This window comes from Mustela nigripes, chromosome 5 (assembly GCF_022355385.1).
Source record: "Mustela nigripes isolate SB6536 chromosome 5, MUSNIG.SB6536, whole genome shotgun sequence".
NCBI classification, from domain to species: domain Eukaryota; kingdom Metazoa; phylum Chordata; class Mammalia; order Carnivora; family Mustelidae; genus Mustela; species Mustela nigripes.
Genome location: NC_081561.1, coordinates 80,973,021 through 80,992,831, shown reverse-complemented (window position 1 = coordinate 80,992,831; position 19,811 = coordinate 80,973,021). Strand labels below are relative to the sequence as shown.

At 42.5% G+C, this 19,811-nt stretch overlaps 1 protein-coding gene across 2 annotated transcripts in view; it reads right to left on the bottom strand.

Annotated features, from left to right (window-relative positions):
* The window catches only part of ENPP1 (ectonucleotide pyrophosphatase/phosphodiesterase 1), a 73,612-nt gene extending 61,956 nt beyond the window's left edge, over nt 1-11,656 (bottom strand). The window contains exon 1 of one of the 2 annotated variants that reach the window (XM_059400740.1): nt 11,417-11,656. In XM_059400740.1, coding sequence (XP_059256723.1) covers nt 11,417-11,656 — 240 coding nt within the window. The remainder of the gene's footprint in view (nt 1-11,416) is intronic. The other variant, XM_059400741.1, reaches the window with a different exon arrangement.
* Between the last annotated feature and the right edge of the window lie 8,155 nt (nt 11,657-19,811).

Sequence of the window (19,811 nt, the reverse complement as noted above, 5' to 3'; positions counted from 1 at the left end):
ATGAAGCTGTTGGTGCCCAGCCCCCATCTGGTAACACTGTTAACTGAAGCAATGAGAAAGGCAAAAAGAAGATTGAGCTTAGAGGTATGCACCTACCCTATATGTGACGTTTAGGAAAACTCACTGTTCAGCTATAAGAGACCTGAGCAGTGGAGGTGAGGCTCAGGAATGACTAAAACAAACAAAAACAAAAAAGTGTTATAGACATTTTTTTAATTCTTGAGGACTGAGTAAGTCTGAAGTATCAGCAGAGATGCTTTCAAAGATGACCCCATGAACTAGCAAAATAAAAGTCTTGAAACCCTATTCCTGAAAGATGAAAAATCTGTCCAGCAATAACAAAATCTAATAATGGAATATAAATGAAAAAAAAAGGAAATGGAGCAGTATCTGTTGTATGATCCCATTTTTGTTTTAAAAAAGTAATACACACAAAGAAAAGTCCTGAGGTAGGAAACAAAAACAAACAAAAAAACTATTACTAGCAGATAATAAGAATGCAATCTTTATTTTCTTCCTTATGCTTGCCCACATTTTCTGAATTTTCTGTAGTATGCAGTATTTTTATAACAAGAAGAAAATACTACAAGCTCTCTATACTATACAAAGATTTTAGACCTAGAAGAAAGCCACCTAATTCAAAACCCTTGAATTGTGGTTAAAGAAACTGAGAGTCAGAGGAGCAAAGCCAATGTTCAAAGGTCACACAGCAGCTAATTCTTATGACTCCAAGTTTCAGACTCTTTACTTGTCTGTCCCTCAAGACATGCTTGAATCAGCCCAGAAAAATCACTGTTCTCTTTTCCAAGTCTCCAAGAGATGAGATATGTGTCGATACTCTTATGTATCAACATTCCTCACATTTACTTATTTGGAGCTGATCGGCAAGGCATTTTAGTGTACGAGTTGTTCTGTAGTTCTCTTGTTAATTCAAGAGACAAGACCCACGTAGTATTCATAATGCTAACCACACCCTTCCCACCTGAATAAACTTCATTCACCTGTTTCCTAGCCTCCAGAAGATTCTAATCTCAGTGATGCCCGGTGGCATTCATAGCAAACCAGCGTGTTTGAATGACGAAGTATTATGGAATAAACTCTGTGCCAAGGACACTGAACGTGATTCAAAAACACCTGAAAAAGCCCTGCTCCAAGATTTCTTTGTTTTGGTTTTGTGTCAAGTATGCTGTGGATGGTTGAGAAGGTACTGGCAATGGAAACTCTTGACATGAAGAGCTCTGTTTGATGATGCAGCACAGAAGTGAAATCTGCCTGACACTCCGATAGATGGATGTTTGAATTGGAAGGAAATCTGCATGTTATCAGCAAAGGCAGAAGATTGGCTCTGCAGAGAGCAATAAAGGACAATTAAAGAACAAGCCAGGACAGAGTAAGGAAGAGGCAGTTCAAGTACAAGAAGCAAATGAGAGTACAGGTCAGTTCCTGAGATTCCTGAGACCCAGAAACCGTACATGTGGAGGCGGGTTAGAGACCCTGTATGTCATGTCCAAAAGCACAGCAAGGGTGATGGGCTACTTGATATTTTGTTAAGAGTTTATTCATTTATTTGACAGAGAGAGAGAGACACAGTGAGAGAGGGAACACAAGCAGCGGGAGAGGGAGATTGGATGCAGGGCTCAATCCCAGGATCCTGGGATCATGATCTGAGCCTGAGCCAAAGGCAGCCGCCTACCAACTGAGCCACCCAGGCACCCCTCAACAGGCACCATTAATGAAGGCACCCTGAGGTCCAAGGAAAGAATAGGGCCAAAGGCAACCGAGCAGTTGCACCATTTCAACCCAAAGCCAACACAGGGGAGCCCTTTAAGGAACACTGAGAAATTTTTTCTGAAGCACAGCCTCATGTATGAAATCTGGGGAAGCACGAAGCTGAATGGGCACCCCAGCTAGAGGAATTCGGGTTGGTGGGCCTTCTGTACCCCTTATGGAGCGCTGTTCCTCAATCTTGAATGTGTAGACAAATACCTGGGGATCCGCACAAGTGCAGATTCTAGTTTTGTGGGTCTGGAGTGGGGCCCAAGATTCTGCACTCTGTACAAAGGCCAAGAAGGTGACGCTGATCTTCCAGCCTGCTGACTACACTTTGGGTAGAAAGGAACTGCGTGCTGTCTGAATAAGGAAAAATAAAGAACTTGGTCACACTGAAGCTTACTGGTAATCCCAAGAAAACCGACCACTTATTCAGGGCACATTTTGGGTCCAATTTTTATATGCTACTTAATTCTCCTTGACAGCATCCTACATTTGGATCATCACTATTTTGCTGTTGTGGAAGCTAATAGTCAGGACACTTAAGTTATTTGCCAACATGCAAATAGCTAATGGCAGTTTCGGGATTTAAACCGAAATCTGTCTGACTTCAAAACTATTTATCAATAAAGTACAGAGATAAAATTAATAGAATTTTGAGGAATTCTTAGAAAGTCCCCCAAGTTTCTCTAAGCCATGATTTTTCATCTCTAACACAGAGGTCATGGCAGAGCTGTGGTTTAGACCAAAACCAGACAGTAGATGTAGAAGTATTTTGAAATCTAGAAATGATCTTACATAGAGTAAGTCATAACTAGCTGATTCTTTTTATATCTCTAAGTCTCATTTAAGATTTTATTTATTTATCTGACAGAGACAGCACAAGCAGAGAGAGCAGCAGGCAGAGAGAGAAAACGAGGCAAGCTCCCCGCTAAGCAGGGAACCCAATGTGGGGCTCGATCCCAGCACCCTGGGGATCACATGACTTGAGGCGAAGGCAGACACTTGACTGAGCCACCCAGAAACCCCTCATTTCTTAAAATAGTACTGAATGTATACCTTTCCTTAAAGCCGATATTCTTAAAACTTCTGGTCTCAGATTTCCTTTATAGTCCTACAGAGGATCTTAAGAAGCCTTTTCCACACAATTGTGGACATTCTTTAAAACCACACCAAAATTCTACAAGTGGTCATCTCTTAAAGGCAAAATACAACATAAAACTTGAGACAATATTAATATATTGTTCATATGATAACACTAAAATCCAATAGTCTACCTTGCACTTTGAATGAAACTTGCACCCATTCATAGTTTAATAAATCCTCCATTGGCCCCTTGGAAAATACTGGCTTACCAAGTTATGTAGTTCTTCCAAATGCTGACACAATGTCTTACACCTTATGGAAAAAAACCCACACTCCTTACTATTTCCATCAATTTCTTCAGGAAAGTCTTTTTTTTTTTTTTTTTTTTTTTTTTTAGGTCTTATTTATTTATTCAAGAGAGAGAGTGAGAGAACACAAGCAGAGGGACTGGCAAAGGGCGAGGGAGAAGCAGGCGTCCCTGATGAGCAGAGAGCCCCATGCTGGGGCTGGATTCCGGGATCCCAGGATCATGACCTGAGCCGAAGGCAGATGGTTAACTGACTGAGCCACCCAGGCGCCCCTTCTTTGGAAAGTTTAAAAACTGGGAAGTTATCAGTTGTACAAGAGAAGATACAAGGTTCTCCAAAATTCTAATTTTTGCTGAAAAGACTGGGTTTTATCATGAGAACAGATACCTTAATTTGTTTTCCTTGAAGAGACAAGCCAACATTATGTATTTTGAGAAAATGTGTGCCACATGCAAAAGCCCGAATAACAGTGTGTCAGTTGTTCTTTCAAATAAAAATGTTCTGTGAAAAAAGGCAGCTAGTTCGGCTCACAGCTCAATTACATAGTTTCCCGCCAGAAAACCACAGCTCTTCAGTGTGCAGCAGATTGTGGACAAGTACTTCCCATCTCACACCTACTGAAGAGATCTGTCACTCAGGGTTGAGATTTAGTAAGACTTGCCTCACTGAGGACATTTTTACTGCTTTTATCTAGTACATTCTTTTAAGCAAAATTGGCTTCTTTGTGGTGTAATCCCAAGTGCAGAACTACTGGTCTAGTCACCCATTGCCTGGATCTGGGCTAAGAGGACAGCAGGGCCATTGCTTTAATCCCATCAGCATAAAGGTCAGCCCCATGAAAAGGGCAAAGGACCTCATGCTATTGTTGTTAAATCACTTGGAATTCATGATCCCCCTGAAAGGCTTAACTTAGGGACTCCCCAAGGACCCACACACCACAGTCTGACAGCTGCTGCCTGAAATATTTTGGCTTTTGAAACTTTGTTCTACCTGTGTTGTCTTTTGCTTATAAAACATATTTTATTCAAAATAAAGGTAGTCTGGAGCAATGGGAGACTGTGTGGAAACATTTCATAATGACAGTTGTACTTATTTTGCTGCACAACACCTCGGTAAAAATGAGTTCCTTTCTGCGACTGTCTCTCCGTGACAGACCACATAGCCCAGATGCTTGCTAATGTCACAAAGCTTTTCCAGGGAGAGATATCAGCTTTAGAAACAAGCTACGTTCTTTGAATTATTTCCGGAAGATCAAGATAGGATGCTCTTGAAGGACCACACCTGTGATAGAATGTTTGCCACCTAAATCTACATAAAGTCCCTGAGACGGGACACAGTGAGAAGATGATCCATCCACAAAACAGGTATGTTTGTGAAAATCCACTTCCTCCAAAATGACTTTCTATAAGGCCTCTCCATTTTCCTAGTCTAGTACATTTAAAAATGTGTTCAGAAGGGCACTCAAAGTAAGATGAAAACCAAATTTATAGACACTGGAAGCTCCGAGTAACATGTGATATTGACATCACAACGAAAAAGCAAATGAATGGGATGCCATCAGCCATTAACCCAGAATAAAAGTCTGTAGTTAAGTCCTTTTAGTTATCCGAGTTTTCTACTCCCAAATGCACAACTTTTCACCTGTAAATCTGACCCACTGTTTCTAGAAGTGGAGTAAGTGAACCAAATCCATCTGAAGAACTCGAGGTACTTAATCTATTATGCAGAGTCTTTGGGTCCATTCCTATCTTGGTCTGCTCAAACTGCTGTGACAAAATGTCGCAGACTCAGTGGTTTAAACCACAGAGATTCTCACAGTTCTACCGGCCGGCAAGCCAACGATGAAGACTCCTCTTCTTGGCTTCTGTCACTCATGAGGTCTTCACAGAACCTTTTCTCAGGCTGTGCCGGAGAGGGGGATAGGAGAAGGGAGGGAAGGAGACAGCTCGCATCTTCTCTCCTTCCCCGTTCCTGTAAGGCTGCTAATCCCATCATGACAGCCCCACCCTCCCGACCTCAGTGAAGTCTAATCACCTCCCATAGGCCCGACATCCAAATATCGTCACATTGGGAGTTACGACTTCACCATGTGAATTTGGGAAGGACACAAACATTTAGCCCATAACAATTTCAAGCCTCTACACCACAACCTCTGGGAATGGAGCCCAGCAATCTGTTGTCCTTAACAGCTTCCGGCTGTTTTCCTAAGTGTGCTGCCGTTTGAGAAACCTGATTGCACCCCTGTGAGCCTGTTTTCCTAATCTGTCGATGAGAACTAATTGTCACTATACTTTCCTGTTCCAGAGTTGCCGACATGCTGAGGAGCAATTAAAAAAATACGGGAAAATGCTTTCCCAAACTGCAAAGTGCTTTGTGAATAATAATCATCTGAACTTTTACCACCTACATTTCCACCAAATCTCCTTCTAAAAACTAAAAATAGGAGTGCGTGGTTCAGTCAGTTAAAATGTCCCACTCTTGATTTCGGCTCAGGTCATGATTTCAGGGTTGTGAGATCAGGGAGCCTGCTTAAGATTCTCTCTCTCCCTCTCCCCTGTTTCCCCTGGCCCCTCCCTTTCTCTCTCTCACTAATAAAAAAATAAGAATAAATAAAATAAAAAAATAAAATAAATAAAAGTGAGGGGCACTTAGGTAGCTCTGTCAATTAAGCATCTGACTCTTAGTTTTGGCTCATGTCATGATCTCAGGGTCCTCACATCAAGCCCAATCTTAGGCTCCCCACTCTGTGGTGAGTCTGGTTGAGAGTCTCTCCTCTCCCTCCGCTCCTCCCCTCTCTCTAAAATAAAAACTATAAATGAATAATCTTAAGAAAAAAATGAAGAATAAAATAAAGATTATTATAGATGTTAATTCTTATAATCATACCTCAAATAACTAAAATACTCAGGAAATAGAGTGTTCTGACTAGTTAATATGTAGCTGAACATTCTGGTCACTCTTTTGAAAAACCCTTTTAAATATATTATTATACATTATTCCCGTGGTAAATACATACCTTAGATTTTATTTGATGCCTAAGGATTTTACTTTCTGAGTATCAGTTTTTGCTGCATAAGATGTGGGCTTGAAAGAGTAATCTATGTTCTGCCTTTAACTCATTGTTTACTTTGTTTTTTTTTTTTAAGATTTTATTTATTTATTTGACAGACAGAGATCACAAGTAGGCAGAGAGGCAGAGAGAGAGAAGGGGGAAGGGAAGCAGGCTCCCGGCTGAGCAGAGAGCCCGATGTGGGGCCCGATCCCAGGACCCCGAGATCATGACCCGAGCCGAAGGCAGAGGTTTTAACCCACTGAGCCACCCAGGCACCCCTCATTGTTTACTTTCTGTTCGCAATATTTCATAGTTGATAAAGGTATGTTTATTTTAACCAGACGTAGATCTCTAATTGCAAGTTGTATTCTAAAAACTTATATATTCCTAAATCATTTGAATTATTTGAAATGTTTCTCTACCAAAATAAATACATATATATATATATATATATATATATATATATATATATCTCACAAAATTAAGTTCTTTAGCTTGAAATGCCCTAACACAGGTGAAATACATTTGCTATGAGTTAGAAGTCACAGGGATATTTTGCAATGAAATTGATCAAACCCAATCTGAATATAAAACTATTTTCATTTACCTTCATGTTGGTATCTGGAAAAAAGGTTAACTGGAGGAAGATGAGAAGGTAATAGATAAAAATTTCTATAAATAAGGATGCCTGGTGACTCAGCCAGTTAGGCATCTGCCTTCCACTCAGGTCATGATCCCAGGGTCCTGGGATCAAGTCCTACACTGGGCTCCTTGCTCAGTGGGGAGACTGCTTCTCTCTCTGCCTACCGCTCTCCCTGCTTATGCTGTCTCTCTTTCTCTCTGACAAATAAATTCTTAAAAAAAAAAAAATTCCTTAACTATTTTAAATGGGTCAGTGGTCCTCAGTTCTTGATTATACAGAACACACAAGGTCTCTCAACACAGCCATTAGGGATTCTCTTCAGAGTCACGGATAGGATATAATGGAGGCAGGAGACAGCAAAACTGTTGTCCAGAGTGAACTGAACAAGCGGAATGCAAGGGAATAAAGACAGTGTTGAAAGGATGGCTGTGTATCCGTGGAGCGGACACTGCGGAGGTACCAATGTCGAAAGAGAAAGAGACCAGCATGGGACTCAGAGCAGAAAGGAAGTAACTGAAAGCAGTGCTGAAGGAAACAGTACCCCTCAAAAGCCACGAAGACTGAATGTGGGGTATGAGAGCAAAGTCACCAACACAGAAGGGGCCTCGGTGCAAGTGAGGCAGACTCTCATTTGCACCCACAGGATGACCTAACCTGGGCGAGCAGGATGGCCACACTGGGGCTGTCTGCACCTGAGAGGATGGCGGGTGGCCAGATCCTGTTTCTGAACCCACGTGATCACAGAGGCTGTGTCTGGCCTGTCCTAAGGCATGTGGGCCTTGGCTGGAAGCTTTTGTTTACAGCTCCTTCACTGCCTCTTCGATCTCCCAAGGCCCTAATGAAACACTATCCCAGTTTTGATGTTACTCCTGAATGGCTACCTAAGCGCCGTATGACTTTCAACTGACCATATGGTCTGTGATTGTATAGTCAGTCTTCCCATCTGGCCCTTTTCCAAAGCAAAGTGCCCCTTGGTCTAAGTAAAAATGCAGTGCATTCATTCATTTGGCCAAAAGGTGACACCGAATATCATGTGCTGTCTGAGGCCCAGTGCTGAACACAACCATCTTGCTTGCCTCCTAGAAACGTTTGATTCATTTTCTCACAACATGTGAAACAAATACCAAAAGGATCAAGTGGGAGACTTATCTGGGCTCTAAGATGCTCTGGTCATTTTGAAATATGCTAAACAATGGTTGGATGGATATTACATTTCAACAACACAAGAGCAATGCAGATTCCTAGTCCCATTAAGAGCAGAGAATTAGGGGCACCCACTGGCTCACTGAGTTAAGCAAGCATCTGAACTCTGTGATTTCGGCTCAAGTCCTGATCTCAGAGTTGTGAGATGGAGTCTCACATCGGCCTCTGCGTGAGATTCTCTCCTATCCTCTCCCTCTGCCCCTCCCACCGCTCAGGCTCTCTAAATAGATAGATAGATAGATAGATAGATAGATAAAACCCTTTAAAAGGGGGGGGGCAGAGAATTATCTTGAATGTTCTCCATACCCTATTTTAGAGATAAAGTAATGTGTTGTAAAAAGGGGAGAAAAGCTTACTGAATTAGTAACTTTAATACGAATTAGTAACTTTAATACCGAAACTTCTGATAAACAAGGGCGACCTCTGCCACTTACCAAGAACTCTTTCACTGAAAGATGAAAGTGGTCTTTAACCACCACCACCACAAAGCCCTTTACACACAGGTGGACTCGTATTCATAAGCACCGCAGAAGGTCACAAATACAAAATAATGGTGTAGAAGGGCATACTCACTGGTCAATGGAAACAGGTACTGCACTGGGGCTGAGAATTCTCTGCCCTCTAAAATGATACCAGAGAGTAAGGATTATTTCAAATAATCTTCAAGTCTGACCTCAGTGAAAGTCAAAATTTCAGTTCAAAATTTAATTTGGAACTAAGGAAAGGCATCCAGTATATACCACATCTGCTGGAGCATCTCCAGAGTAATACTTCTACTTGCTGTCTGAGTTTTCCCCACAGTCTAGCTTGGTGCCTGGGCATGAGCATTTCCAGGGCCCGGGGCCAAAAGCCACTAGAGTCTGCAATTCTTTCCCTGGACTCAAACACCGTACGAACGAGAAACAAGGGTAGAACAGGATCTTCCCCTCGTCATCCACTCTCACATTACTGCATCATTTAAGATGGTCTGAAATATCTTCAGAAAAATGCCAAGCTGCCACTGATTCTCTCTGGAGGGCAACTCTGTAGTTACTCTGCTAGAGAGAAACTGTTTGGCTGAGGACCAGCTCAGTGGATAGCCTCTAGTAATCTCAACCCCAACTGCAATCAGCCAATCCATTTCTTCAGCTTTATGAAAATTGTGTGGATGTTTAACTTGAAAGAAGGAATCCGTAATTGCAGCTCCTTTCTAGAAGACTTGTTCCTGAACTCTCTGATGTCAATTGTCAAATTCCTTCTGGAGACTTTTCCCTTTAAAAGTGCATCATTTGGGGCGCCTGGGTGGCTCAGTGGGTTAAGCCTCTGCCTTCGGCTCAGGTCATGATCTCAGGGTCCTGGGATGGAGCCCTGCATCAGACTCTCTGCTCAGCAGGGAGCCTGCTCCCCCCCTCCCCCGCCCCACCGGCCTCTCTGCCTACTTGTGGTCTCTGTCTGTGAAATAAATAAATAAAATCTTAAAAAAAAAAAAAAAAGTGCATCCTTTTGGGGTGGAGGGGGAGGGGAGAAGCAGGATACTGAAGTAGGGAAGAAAAAGAAGGATGGGTAAAAGGTTCCACATTCACTTGAGTTACTAATTAAGATTTCAAAAACATTGCCATGAGTTTAGGTGTATATTTAATGTCCCACAGTATTTCATCGAAGACATAAGGTAAGAATTCTTTGACGATTCATGTTATGACAAAGACCCCACCTAGTGGGATAAGAATCATTCATGACTGTGACTATGAAAGGAAGACCACAGACACTTCCATGTCCAGTACCCTGGTTACATCATGAGAGCACAATGGAATGCTGTTTGGCCAGCTGATGCTGCCCTGTCAAAGACTGAAATGCACATTTCAAAGGTAGACCTTTGCTGATACCTATTGTGAAGCTATAAGGAAATGAGTAGGAAAAGGTTTAAAACCTGAATATAGCAACTGGCAATTCAGCAACCTTCCAAGGCTATAGGCATCTAGAAATGATTTCACATTAAAACTGCACACAGATTCACTGTACAATTAGTGAACACCTGGTAGTGTGCTAAACACCTGGAAATATGGATACTAAATAGTTTTAGTGATCATGTTATAGAAGCGAAGGCTGACCACTAACACAAACAGAAAAGGTGACTCAAAACACCAAAATAAGTTCTGATGCAAAAATATATGTTGAGATACAAACATTATGTGGTTTGTGACTCTTTGAACCTTGGGCTTAAGTTTTAATTACTGAGCATATGATACCATCTCTTTAGTCTAGGAATGTTCGTTCCTCAAAGTATTGTAACATCTCCATGATACCTAAAATACAGTCAAAATGGAAATGCTTATTAAAGGAAAGTAGATTTCAAATATCAGAAAAGATATTCTCTACACAGCATTGTTCAATCATAAGGTAAGTGATATTACTCCCACATAATGCAATAAAAATTTTGTCTCCATGTAACTTTCAATTTACTTCCCCACAAACTTCGTTCCCATTGGATCTTCATAATAATCCTATGCAATGGGCAATGGAGGTGATGTCCTCATTTTAACAAATAAGAAATTGAGATCTGGTAGAGTTATACAAGGCCTCAGCAGTTACTGACTAAACCAAGAACCCAGGCTGTCAGCACAGCATTTCCTACCATAGGAATGAACCCCACCCCCCCCCCCCCCCCCCCGCCACATTTCGTCAAATTTACCTTGGATCCTGCAACTGTCATTATACAATAGCAGAGGAATAATGGCTACTTTTGTTAGCATGAAAAACCCTGTAACCTACTGTTAAAAGAGTGGACAAAGAATCGTCAGCGTTTCTTCACATTCGCATAACATGAATATTGATGGATTTCTGTACAGCTGCAAGGAAATTCCTAAGCAGAGCCAAAAGAAAAGGCATTTCCCAAAGTTCCTGATAACACTTAAAGAACTCTGTTAAATCTTTTCAACTGAAATCGGTTAATGCAAAGAAAGTCATCAATATTACCCCCAGAGTCGCCCCCCAAAAGGATTAAAAAGGGGAAAAAATGTTGGTCTTGCCTAAGACCAACAACTTTTGGGCTGGTCATTTATCCTTTCTAAAAACTTCGTACTCTGCAGGGGGACGAGAAGTATTTCTCAAGATGGCCATTTTCACAGCCTGGTTTCCTCAACGGGGCCCTCAGAAGCATGCGTGCCACACTTGAGCGTGAACGGCTCCCCCGGGGGCAAAGAGCAGGAACGGAGCAGGGAGCAGGGCTGCGAGCCCGAAGGCGAGCGCGTGCAGGCGAAGAGGAGCGGCCGCAGCGCTGCCTCTCTCCGGGTCGCCGGTGCTGACCGCGCTCGGGGCGCAGGAGCCGGGCGCCGCCCTCCCCGCCCTCCCGGGCGCGGGGCAGGGCCGCGGACCTACCAGCGAGAGCACCTTATAGGTGTTGGGGTCTTTGGCCGTGCGGGCGCTCGCCGCCTTCTCCAGCGGCTCCTCCCCCAGGTCCATAGGAGCCAGCAAGGACTCAGCCGCCTGGCCGTCCCCGGGCGCCGCGGCGGCGCGACCGACGCTCGGGTCGCGGCCGTTCCCCGCCGGGCCCTCCCGGGGAGGGCGGCCGCCCTCGCCGCCGCTGCTCCCGCCCCCCGTGCTGCCGCTGCGCTCCATCGTGGCCCCCGGCGCTCCGGCCGCGCCGCCCCGCCGCGCCTTTAATAGGCTCCGCGCCGGCCACGCCCCGCCGGCCGCCGCGCCCGCCCCTCGCCGCCAGACCCCGAGGGGAAAGCAGCTCAACGCCCAGCATTATTTGGCTTCCTGTCTGATTTCGGGCACTCTGCGTGTCGGTTATTTTGGGTCCTTTACGTGGGCGCGTCTTTAACTTCCCCCAAAGCCTTCCCCTCCCCGCGCCCCGGGGCACCTTCCGAACACTTGCAGGAATCGCCCTGCGTGGCCTCACGGCGCGGGCTGGGCTGGAATTGCAGAGTGTGGTCTGCAGAGGGCATGAGATCATGGGGCCCCAAAATAGAGCGGGAGGCGGAGGAGAAGGATGCAGCAGCGGCCGGTGTGGCTTCTCGGCGGCGCGAGAGCGGAGTCGGGCGACCCGTGCCTGTGCTGCGACGCGCAGAGAGGCTGGAAGGGTCGGGGGTGGGACGGGGCGACCTTTTTCTCCGGCGTAGAAGCAAGCGAAAATTCCCTCCAAGTCCTGCTACCCACTGCTCCGCTACTCTGGCAAAGGAATAACCCACCTTAAAATACCTGGTGTAACTAAAGCCCTCATACATCAGGGATACTCGGTTTTCCGCGGATTTATGTGGTTTCTGGGTTTTTCTTGATGATCTTGCCTTCATATATTTACTTTTTAGTTCCTTTAGTCTTTTTATGGTGAAGGCTTGAAAGTGTCAACGCTGCCTCATCCTGACGTTGACGCTGATATTTGGTTAGGAGTATTGAACATTTTATACGCTGATACTTTATTTTTAAACGAGGACACGAACGGTGAACTATAATTCTTGATGGGTTTTGATTCACCTTTGATTCTACAACTTTCAATTTTCCTTCCTTGTCAGAAAAACCACAAGTGTGTAATGAAGTGATGCTTGTCGGCCAAGGGCCAACCAGTGACTTCCAACTGCTTTGCGATGCCAGGGACCGACTGTGGGGACCAAAGAAAGTTATACATTCCAAAGACAATCGTCAATTCACTTTGACTGCCCAAATGTATACAAACATTCTTTTTTTAAAAAAAATGAGAATAGAGGGGTGCCTGGGTGGCTCAGGAGTTAAGCATCTGCCTCGGGCTCAGGTCATGATCCCAGGGTCCTGGGGTCCAGCCCCATATTGGGCTCCCTGCTTGCTGGGAAGCCTGCTTCTCCCTCTCCCACTCCCCTTGCTTGTGTTCCCTCTCTCACTGTCTATCTTTCTCTGTCAAATAAATAAAATCTTAAAAAAAAAACAACAACTGAGGATGGATATTTACCAGATATAAAGTGTGTTTTACTCCCTTTAAAATAGTCAAATTTAAGATGCTTTCTATTTATACTGACTCATTCATTCATTCATTCATTCACTCAGTAATGAATCTTTCAATTCACTCTTTGGCTTCGAACTATGTATACCATACCAACATGAATAAAAGTACGTATTTCTCAAGTAGTTGAAGGGGTGAAGACAATAAACAGCATCAACAAAAAATTAAAACCCAAGTCCTAGATGCATAATAGAGTTACAAATAAGTTATTTTCAAAGTTTAGTGAAAAGGTAATTGACATCTGGAAGAAGTAAAAGCCATCTCTCAAAACATGACTGAGCTCTTTTTTCTTTCTTTCTTTTTCTTCTTCTTCTTCTTCTTCTTCTTCTTTTTTAATTACCTTGAGTCAGCTTACAAACCACCCAAGAGAAACAGGTTTTCACTATTTCATAGTCACATATTTTTTACCCCAAACTTGGCTCCAAATTTTCCTTTAACTGTTTCCAAAAATCTGATTCAAGGACAAAGATTTGTGCCATAGAGACTGGTCAAATGAGTGTCCAAACTTCTACAAGAAAGTCAACAGAAACTTCCAGTGTGGCTTTGAACCTGACAAAACAAATGGAATCTGTATATTGATCGTAGACATCCCAAGGCAAGGAGGAAATCACTCTCCAGGCTTCCCCCCCTGTGGGAAAAGAGAGCACACAGAGTCAGTCTGCAGAGGCACAAACTTAACTTCCATCAATGAGTGGGGTGCCCCCTGCAGGTGACCCGTGGGCTCTTGTGACAAGGGTGAAGGTTCACATAGGATCCTGTCCCTGCCCCTTGTAGTAAGATAGATTTCTCAAGAGAAACAGGAAATTTAGATGTTTGTGTGAATTCTCCAGATCGCAAAATTTTTGTCTACAAAATTCAGAAAAGCAATTTCTCTAAACACTTGTAAGGCCAAACAAAATGTAACACATCTGCAGGGTGGGCCTGGCAAACAGGCCACCAGGATGTGGCCTCTGCCTTACACTCTGGCCTCGCTGGGGCTTGTCAGGACTTCCATGGGTAACTATAAAAGTCTCACTGAAATTTTAAAATGAGAGGACTATGAATGGATCGCTTGAGTACGCCACTTATCTTGCTTCGCTACAGACATCACCATGCCTGTAGAGACATCTTCTTGCCTTGATCTTGTTTCTACTCCAAATTGTCTGAGGGACAGCTTTACCCTCCAAAGTACAACAGACCTTTCGTGGTTAATGCAAGGTTAGTAATAACTGTTTCATCCTTGGTCCTAAATGACTCTGCTTGAATGATTGAAGACTGTAATCTAGTATAGCAGTAAAGAGGAAAGTCTAAGAGTTTATAAGATTCATGGGGGTCCTGGGTGGCTCAATCGTTAAGCCTCTCCCTTTGGCTCAGGTCATGATCTCAGGGTCCTGGGACTGAGCCCTACATGGGGCTCCTTGCTCAGCAGTGAGCCTGCTTTCCCCACACGCACTCCCCCAGCTTGTATTCTCTCTCTTGCTGTGTCTCTTTCTGTCAAATAAGTAAAAATAAAACCTTTTTAAAAGAATTTAAAATTTAAATTTAAATATTTAAATTTTAAAAGAATTTATAAGATTCCTTAAGTTTTATTCTGCAGAAGTATATAAACACTTCTCCCTCAGTGCCTGAAACTTGAGACACTGACAAGACCAAAACACCAAATAAAACCAACTTATCTGTGTTTGAAGGATGACTTCTTGACATGAGGAACAGTTCTTCCTGGCTCTGAAAAATGGAAATTATTTTAGTAATTATTTTACCAGCTGTTCTAGAGCTGGTCCAGCTTTCTCCAATTCCCGGTAAAACATGAAGCCCAGCCTTAAAAGAAAAAAAAAAAAAAAAAAAAACCCACATGGCCCTTTAATCTTCCTGAGATATAGAAAAAAATTATTTTCCACATGTTAATTTGTTTTTAAAATTTTGTTCGACATCCTTTCTCTTTCCTTTTTTAGGGAAAAACATGACGCTCTCTGGGAGAAGCTTCGATAACTACGTGACCTTGTCCAGATTACAAGAACTCTTTGAGTCTTGGCTTTCTCATTGATAAAATGGTGTTACAAATAATACCATAAAATTACATAGTTTTCTCCAAATGCCAACAAGATGTGGAACATTTCCCCAACTTACACAAAAATGTAAATGTCTCCTTTAATATATATTTTTAAAGATTTTATTTATTTATTTATTTGACAGAGAGAGCAGGAGAGCGTGGGGGGGGGTGTAGTAGCAGAGGGAGAGGGATAAGCAGGCCCCCCGCTGAGCAGAGAGCCTGATACAGGGCTTAATCCCAGGACTCTGGGATCATGATCTAAGCCAAAGACAGTCACTTAACTGACTGGGCCACCCAGGTGCCCCTTTTTTCCATATTTCAATCACTCAACTCACATCCCTAACAGAGAGAATAGAACAATTTCATTTTCACATACACAATCCACGATTTAGACTTAATTTCTGGAAAGGTTTGAGAGCTGCCAGTAAGAATGCATCTGCAAAGGGGGAGCCCATGGGGTCAGGAAGGGATGCTTGCCCCTCTGGGTTGGAGGAGAAATGGCTTGTTATCAGGCAGATAGCAAAATGAGTGAAGTGGAAAATGCAATTGAGAGTAATAAAAACTGTGGAAACATGGAAAACACATATCCCATCTAGAGGGAGCTGCTGTCCAGGCCTTCACTTTCTGGTTGTCTGCAGTCTCTGCCACTTCCCGTTGTCCCTTATATTTCATTTCCAGCAAAACCTCAGGGTGCCATTAATCTGCATGTATGTCTGGTCTCTGCACATGTACCCTTATGTCATCTAAAATGATGCTGGTAAATGTCTGACTTGTTTTCTTGGCTCCAACAAATCTCAGAACTTCTTTCAGCTCAGATACTTCTCAGTACAGCCACATCCTCCATCCAACCACGGTCTGAGCTCTTTATATTTGACTCTCTGAATTAGGGTCACCTTATCACGAACTGTAAGGTTTTGTTTTGTTTTGTTTTTGTTTTTTAAAGATTTTATTTATTTATTTGAGAGAGAGACAGTTTGAGAGAGCATGAGTGAGGAGAAGGTCAGAGAGAGAAGCAGACTCCCCGTGGAGCTGGCAGCCCGATGCGGGACTCGATCCCAGGACTCTGGGAACATGACCTGAGCCGAAGGCAGTCGTCCAACCAACTGAGCCACCCAGGCGTCCCACTAACTGTAAGGTTTATGGCATAACTCCATTGGCTCTCAGCTCAGTACTTTCTACATCCCCACAATGTATGCAGGAACTTGTGAATTGTTCCTTCTGTACAGGAAAGTCAACGAAAGCTCCAGGGTACTCCTCAGATTTTGCCTGGCAGTATTAGTGAAGGGAACAATCTGTCAACAGTTCCTCCTGCAGGCTCCAACAGGAAGTAGAATAAATGCATCTGTACTTCAGGCTTTCTACATCACCTATCTAAGGCTTACCCCACCCAGTATTTCAGCTCACAAAAGGTAAAGCTTGAGGACATGTAATTAGCATAAACAAGACTTGAATTTCAGAAGAAGATGGAGTGTGGAGTTTAGAAAAAAACTATTTGAAGAAATTATGGAACAAAATAATTGAATAAATGGAGGCTCCTGGGTGGCTCAGTTGGTTAAACGTAGGCCTTCAGCTCAGATTATGATGCCAGAATCCTGGGATCGAGCCCCACATTGGACTGCCTGCTTGGTGGGGCCTGCTTCTCCCTCTCACTCTGTCACTCCTCCAATGACACCACTCAAAACTGAGATCTATACAAAGGCATAAGATATATGGGATACTTGGATAAATATTTGGATAAATATAAGAAATTTTTTCTCATATAATCTTTTGTTAAAAAGATTTATTTATTTGAGAAGGAGCACACCCATGAGTGTTCACATGTGCAAGGTGGTGGTGGGGAGGGGAGAGTGAGTGAGACAATCCTCAGGGAGACTCCCCCTGAGCAAGAGGCCAACTCTGGTCTTGCTGGATCTCAAAACTCTGAGATCACGACCTGAGCTGAAATCAAGAGCCTGCCACCTACCCCAAGAGCAAACCAGGTGCTCCTCTCATATAATATTTTAAAAATAGAATTCATTTGAACAAAATTAATGACAGCTTGCCATGGGGTTGGCAGTATATATAAAAGTAAAAGACATGACAGCAATCGCACACAAGATGGGGGGCTGAAATGGAAATTTACTGTTGTAAAGTTCATACCCTATAGGTGAAGGGATATGAAATTAATGGAGGATAAGTTATGATATGTTCAAAGCTGCAAATTTAGGTCAATTACTTATAAAATAAAAACAAAGAGCTAATATGTCAATATAGGAGATAAAATGAAATCAGAATTAATTACACAAACTAACCCCCAAATGGGGAAAAGAAGAAAAAAGAAACAAACAAATAAAAGATGAGAAAATAGAAAATAAATAACATGGTTGATTTAAATCTACTTACATTGACAATAACCTTAAGAACAAATGGGTTAAAATCTATTTTAACTAAAGGGAAAGTTTCCATATTGCATAAAAATGCAAGACCCAGCTTTATGCACAAGACACCCACTTTAACAGTAAAGACAGGTAGGATAAAAGGAAAAGATGGAAAAAAATATGCCATGAAACACTGATCAAAATAACCTAGCATAGGGGCGCCTGGGTGGCTCAGTGGGTTAAACCGCTGCCTTCGGCTCAGGTCATGATCTCAGGGTCCTGGGATCGAGTCCCGCATCGGGCTCTCTGCTCAGCAGGGAGCCTGCTTCCTCCTCTCTCTCTCTGCCTGCCTCTCTGCCTACTTGTGATCTCTCTCTGTCAAATAAATAAATAAAATCTTAAAAAAAAATAATAACCTAGCATATTATAATGGTTTTAGACAAAGTACTTTTTAAAAAATTACCAAAGGTAAAAGACGTTTTCTTATGATAAAGGGGACAGTTTGTCAAGAAAATATACTAACCTCAAATGTGCATGCACTTAATCAGAGTATATTAAGCAAAACTGTGTTAATTTGAAAAAAAAAAAAAGAAATCTACAGTAATACATAATGATTTCAACATTCCTCTCAGGAACCGATGGAACAAACAGAACATCAGTAAAGATACAGAAGAGTTAAATGACAATATCAACCAAACTGATGAAGCTGGCATATATTCAAAACTCCACCCAATAGCCAAATACACATTTTTTTCATGTGCTATGGTATATGAACAATATAGATTATAAGATAAGCCTCAGTATATTTAAAGGATGGAAATCTACAAAATATGTTCTCTGAACGTGATAGATTTAACCTAAAAATAAAAACATTCCCAAATATTTGGCGCTTAGATAGCATACTACTCCAAAAAAACCCGAGTCAAAGAAGAAATCACAAGAGAAAATAGAAAATATTTTTAACTTAATGAAAATGAAAACACAGTGAATCAAAATTTGTCATAAGCAGCTAAATCAATAGTTATAGGAAATGCCATGACATTTAAACTTATGTTAGAAAAGAAGTCTCAGGAGCTTGGGTGGCTCAGTTGGTTGTGTCCAACTCTTGATTTTGGCTCAGTTTGTGATCTCAGGATCGTGAGATCAAGCCCCACATTGGGCTCTGTGCTGAGCATGGAACCTGCTTAAAATTTTCTCTCTTCCTCTCCTTCTGCCCCTCCCACCTCTCCCTCCCTACAAAAGAAGAAGGAGGAGGAAGAACAGGAGGAGGAGAAGGGGGAAGGGGGAGGGGAAGGAGAAGAAGAAAAGAAGTCCCAAATGAATGATTTAGAATGGAAAATGAATTAAATTTAGAGAAGCTGAGGGAAGAAAGTAGTAAGGAGAAGAATAGAAATTAATGAAATTGAAAACAGCAATAAGTGAAGAAAATCAATGACACCAAAAATGTTTCTTTGAAAAGCTTAATCAAATTGATATAAGGAGCCCCTGGGTGGCTCAGTGGGTTAAGCCTCTGCCTTCGGCTCAGGTCATGATCTCAGGGTCCTGGGATGGAGCCCCACATCAGACTCTCTGCTCAGCAGGGAGCCTGCTTCCCCTTCTCTCTCTGCCTGCTGCTCTGCCTGCTTGTGATCTCTTTCTCTATCAAATAAATAAAATAAAATCTTAAAAAAAAATTGATATAAAACCCTAGTTAGACTTACCAGGAAAAAAAAGAGATAAGTCACAAATTCCCAATATTGTGAATGAATCAGGTGACACAGCCACTAGGAATCCTCCAAACATTAAAAGGATACAGGAATATTATGAATAATTGTACATGAAATTCTAGAAAGGCAAACTTGTAGTGACAGAAAGCATGTGAGTGTTGACTGTGAGTGGGCACAGAGGACTTTCTGGAGTGATGGAAATGCTTTATATCATGACTGTGGTGGTTACATGACTCCATCCATACATCTGCCAAAACCCATGAAATAGCACACCTAAAATCAAAGAATCTTTCTGCATACAAAATAGGCCTCAATAAGTCCGATTTTTTTTAAGATTTTATTTATTTATTTGTCAGAGAGAGAGAGCGCAAGCACAGGCAGACAGAGAGGCAGAGGGAGAAGCCGGCTCCCTACGGAACAAGGAGCCCGAGGTGGGACTCTATCCCAGGAGGCTGGGAACATGACCTGAGCCAAAGGCAGCCGTTTAACGAACTGAGCCACCCAGGCATCCCATTAAGTCTGATTTTTAAAAATTAAAAAATAAAGTAATGCAAACAGAGACTTCTGGGCAAAAGTGATGGATCAAACATATGTATTTTCTTTCACTTTCTCCAAAACCACACTCAAACAACAGAATGACTTGTTACAGGCATATAACCACCGACAAAGAGAACTGGAGAAGAGATGACCAGAATAGCACAACATT